This window comes from Culex pipiens, unplaced genomic scaffold (assembly GCF_016801865.2).
Source record: "Culex pipiens pallens isolate TS unplaced genomic scaffold, TS_CPP_V2 Cpp_Un0007, whole genome shotgun sequence".
NCBI lineage: Eukaryota > Metazoa > Arthropoda > Insecta > Diptera > Culicidae > Culex > Culex pipiens.
Window position 1 is genome coordinate 291,118 of NW_026292824.1, and position 5,205 is coordinate 296,322.

Sequence of the window (5,205 nt, forward strand, 5' to 3'; positions counted from 1 at the left end):
TTGATTTTATTGATTTTATTGATTTTATTGATTTTATTGATTTTATTGATTTTATTGATTTTATTGATTTTATTGATTTTATTGATTTTATTGATTTTATTGATTTTATTGATTTTATTGATTTTATTGATTTTATTGATTTTATTGATTATAAAGATTTTTTTGATTTTGTTGATTTAATGGATTTTATATGTTTTTATCTGTTTTATCTGTTTTTATCTGGTTCTATCTGTTTTTATTTATATTTGTGTTTTTCTATATGTTTTATCTGTTTTTAGTCTGCTTTTATCTGTTTTTATCTGTTTTGATTTGTTTTTATCTTTCTTCAACCGTTTTTTTTTTTGTATTATTTATTGATTTGTTTTAATTAATTTTTTATTTGTTTTTTTTTCTTTTGATTTATATTTATTTTTATGGATTTGTTTTTAATTGTATAATGTATATGTTTGTTTTTATGAGTTTTTATTTGTTTTTATTTGTTTTTATTTGTTTTTGCATCCAAAAAATAAGGATTAATTTTATTTTATTAATATAATTGTTATGAATATGAGAATTTAAGTGAATGTTTTTGGTTAAATTATATTTGAACTGTTCAAATCATAAGTTATTTTTGCGTTTCAGGACAGTGAAGCCATTTTCCCACGGTGTCTTTTCCCGAGGGAAGAAAAAAACCCAACAAAACAACAATGAAAATCCCAAAAAATTTAATACAAATTCCTTTCGGGACCGACTTCCGACTCTTACCATCACAACCGAAAGGGCCAAGTGCAAATAAAACCTGCAAGCAATATGTAAATTTCCCAAAGAGCAAAAGACCATATTTAGGAATTCGAGCCCCGACTTTTTCCTCGGGCACTTTTGTGTGTGTGTGTGACGAGGGTTGCCTGCTCGAGGGGCTCGATTGTGTCGCTCCACCACTGCTGCTGGCTGTGTCTTCCTCCCAAAATGGGGGCAATAACATGATTGAGATGCCATAAGCAGGGGGCAAATATTTGATCGAAACTGTGCTCCAGGAATGCTTCGCTGCGATGACGACCTTGGAGATATTGTTTGGGGTTATTTTTTTTGGTTGCTTCTTTTGTTGGATTAGGAAAATTTGATGACTTGAAGGATGAGCGAGGATTCACTTTGTATTATTTCAAATTTACTTAATTTGATTTAAATCATTTTTAAACATTTAATCAATTGAAGATCTACTTCTGATATAGTTTTACGTACCTGATTCGAGCGTGGTGGCAAGCAGGATCGACGGCAAACACAAAATAATCAGTTTTAGTTCCATCATCATGGCGGCCATAATGCCTTTTCTGCTGTTTTTCCTCAACCAAAACTGCACAAAAACTTTTCCGTGCCCAAGTTATAATTGATCAATTCTATTTTAAGCCTGTAGCACCAATGTCGCTTACTTCTAACAAACCGGTTCGATCCAGCAACTCCGAGTGATTATTTCCAGGAGTTTCCCTTCATTTACACCAGAAACAAGCGAATACAACTTTTCCCCAATCACACTTCCTTATAATCACATTATTTCACTATCAGCGGCTGTTGTTTTTCCTTTCTTCATTTTCCGAACCAGAGTTGGCGGGAAAAAACTTTTCAGCTCGCTCCAGCACGATATCAATTCGGACAGCTGCAGGTTCTGCTAGTGACGTAACGGATGGACATCCCACGACGGTGACGTTATCATTACGCCATCACTGCCCTGCCCCACTGCCAGTCATTGTTGGGGAAACTTTTTCCCCGTGTCTCCGTGGTAGGTTGAATTTTTGCGAGCGAGCCACCCGAGGAGGAGCATTCAGCTAATTTTCATTACACCGTTTAAATCAATTTCCCGCAAGTTTTCCATTGTGGATGGAACTTTTTTGGTTTCTTCTACCCGTTTTCAGTTGGTCAAGCAGGAAAATGAAAAAGTTTCAATATGGTGGACGAGACAGCACGGTTGGTTTCAGCGTGTTTTTTTATGCAGCTCACTCAGCACTTTTTACCGGAAATGCATTTTATGCTCGGAAATGTCCAGTTTAGCAAAGTTTTTATTTTTAGCTGGGAGGTGGGGTTTTCACTGGACCGAGAACGAGCATGGGCGTTAGCTGTAATGAAAGAATGAAAAAAGTATATTGTTAGAATAAATTATGATGGTTTGAACGAAGATGGGAATTGCAGTAAGACAAAATGGTAATTCTTTTACAATTATTGGTTTTCTTACACTATAAACCTCTACGTACCGAGCCAAGTAGCTCAGTGGTAACGCAGCCGTCTCGTAAGCGGTAGATTAGGGTTCAAATCCCGGCTTGGACCAACACAACTGGTGATCTTTTCCCTTTGGGATTGCATTGCTTGGTAAAAGGAAGGTAGTGTATCATCACAAGCTGAACTTTATCACAACACCTTAGGTAAGGCGACCTATGGAATGTTGAAATTGGCAAGTTTAACATGCTGATATTAAGATAAGAAATAGCCATATAAATGCGGCTCCAATACTCATGGGAAAAAAATACTAATTAATAATGATTCATAGGCCATAACGAGCTATCGCGGTAATGGTCCGATTTTCAATGTAAATACATGAAACATTCGTGAAATTTTCCGATCTTCTCGAAAAAAATATTTTGATTTTTTTCAATTCAAAACTAAAATTTTAAAAGGTGCAAACACTGAATATAACGCCCGTTTAAAATGCTAGTCTTGATTTGATCATTTTCAAAATATTTTTTTTGAAAAGATCGAAAAATTTCACGATTGTTTCATGTTTTAACATTGAAAATCGGACCATTAGTTGCTGAGATATCGACATTAGAAAATGGTGGGTTGTTTTGGTGAGACTTAGAAAACTTCAATTTTCCAACCCGAGGTCCAATCTTCAATGTCTTTTAGACAATTTCATAGCAAATTTTCTGAACTTTACTAATAAAATATTTTCAGAAATGGTCACTCATGGTCACTATTTTTAAAAATCGAAAAACTGCAAATATTTCGCTAAAATCAAACTTTCGGTGGCTTTATCTTGAAAACAAAGCCTTTTATCAAAAAATCCGTACTGTACTTTTCGATTGGAAATTAAATTTTACATTTAAAAATAACGTCAAATTTGTTTTTGCATAAAATTTCGTTTTTTTCCAAAAATCACTATTTTTTCAAAAAATCATAACTCGGTGGCAAAATTTTTGACCATGTTTCTCTATGACTTAAAAGTTGCGGGTTTCTGTCCCCTAAAACATATCAAAAAATTTCGAAAATCAAAATATACGTATTTTGGGAAATTGAGTTTTTGTGAAAGAAAAGTTGTTTAAAAATCGGCAAATTTTTGTTTCCGTGTACCTGTTTTTTCTCAATAGTCCTCAACAGTACCTACAACTTTGCCGAAACACCAAATTGATCAGAAAATTCACTCAAAAGACACAACTATTTGAATATGTACGTACGCTAATGATACGCTAGATTTTTTTTAGCACTAAACCATTTTTTTTAAATCCATTTATTTGCCTCCAAAAGAACTCAAATCGGTTGAATCAGCTCAGAGATATTGTTTTTTGAATAATGTTATGTTTTTGAAAATAACCGACAATAAAAAAAATTGGCACCACCCTAGCACGGCGTAGGTCACCCTTATGGCCAAACAAAACAAAACGAGTCTAATTATTTGGCTAAGGAACCCTCTGAAAAATGTTGAGTCCGATCTTAGAACTTTTTTTTTGGTTCATGTTCTTTTCAAAAGAAGTTGCTGTGTATCTTATTTTTTGTTTTTTGAAAGATGAAATTAATTTGACAATGTTTGTTTGAAAACCGTATTTTAATTTATCAAAAACTCAAAATAAAAAAAGTATTATTATTTCCAAATACGTAGTTTGATTTATTTGATCAATTCCAAGAAAAAAAACTCTTTAATTTATTTATTTCTACGCTTGAAACTTCGCGTGATTTTAAATTCCTTTCAATCAATCAAAGACAAAATATATGACTACAATTAATAACGCTTGCGTGATTGTTTATATTATACAATGTTATATAGTATGATTTAAGGGGTTACATGTAAATCGGCCGAAATGACAGAGGTTGGTTTGAGCACACTAAAATGTTTCAAGCAAAACATGGCTTGATGAATGTTAAATTGTTTAGATTTTTGCTCAGAAATAAATAATACGAATAATACAAAATTTTCTGATCAATACGCTCTCCTTTCAGATGTAAGAACGAACAACACGAAAACTCATAATTACATTGGGGCACGCACTCTACTTTTCCTTGAACCTAATTAACCTTTTCCTGTAAGAAATTAAGTCAAAATTATGTTTCTATTCAAAAGAAACTTTTTCGACCTTGTTAGTGATTTCTTCTACACAAACCGTAGCTTACTTACCACCCCCCCCCCCCCCCCTCTCCTCAAACCTATCAACAAATATAAACTCGAAGCGGATTACCTTATAAGCTTGGTCCTTTTCCCAGCCTAAAACACGTATTTTTTGTGTGTGTGTGTCAAAAGTCACCCCCTTCAATCCTGATTTATGCGACTAACGAAAGCTAATAATTGCGAAAGTCAACCCTCAGCCTTAGAACGTTTCCGGCGAGCCAAAAAAAGAAAACTAAAAACACGTCATTCATAAGCACACGGCTAATTAGCCACTCTCCGCTCCGCCAGGTGGCGTCTAGTCGTTTTGGTGAGTTGGGGAAAATCCTCCCTCACACAAGGGTGCTGAGTGTGAATGTTAATTAAGTGATTTTCAAGCTGCTTTCACTCCGCTCCCCGCCCGTTTTGAAGGTTGACAGTTTTCATTAGAACTAGAAGAGGTGTTTTTTTGTCTCCTTACACAGAAAAAAATAATGTAAATTTGGAAGTTGTAATTTTGGAAGGTTGAATATTACCTCTTTTATGATGTAATTTTACCTCAATTTAGACTGAAAAAGTGACATTACACCAGAGAAGTGGTAAAATTACACATTTCCTGAGGTAAAATTACACCTTTTTTCTGATATAAAAGATGTACCCCTTTCCAGATGTAATATTACTATGATTTTTTTTTCTGTGTATTTTAGTAAGGAGGAGAATTTCGACCAAATTAGAAAGGACAGTGGAGGACGAAAATAAAAATATATTAAATGGCAGACTGTCGGCACAGATTTGAGCGCAATGTTGCTGCTGCTGCGTTGCTGCTCGAAAAGAATGGTGACTTGTTGTTGGAAAGGGTCTTAAGCAAGGGCCATCTTTTATTT

General features: G+C 34.1%; 1 protein-coding gene across 1 annotated transcript in view; it reads right to left on the reverse strand.

Annotated features, from left to right (window-relative positions):
* Nucleotides 1–2,106, reverse strand: part of LOC120430411 (uncharacterized) — a 216,976-nt gene extending 214,870 nt beyond the window's left edge. The window contains exon 1 of the mRNA XM_052711409.1: nucleotides 1,219–2,106. Coding sequence (XP_052567369.1) covers nucleotides 1,219–1,297 — 79 coding nt within the window. The 5' untranslated portion in view covers nucleotides 1,298–2,106. The remainder of the gene's footprint in view (nucleotides 1–1,218) is intronic.
* Between the last annotated feature and the right edge of the window lie 3,099 nt (nucleotides 2,107–5,205).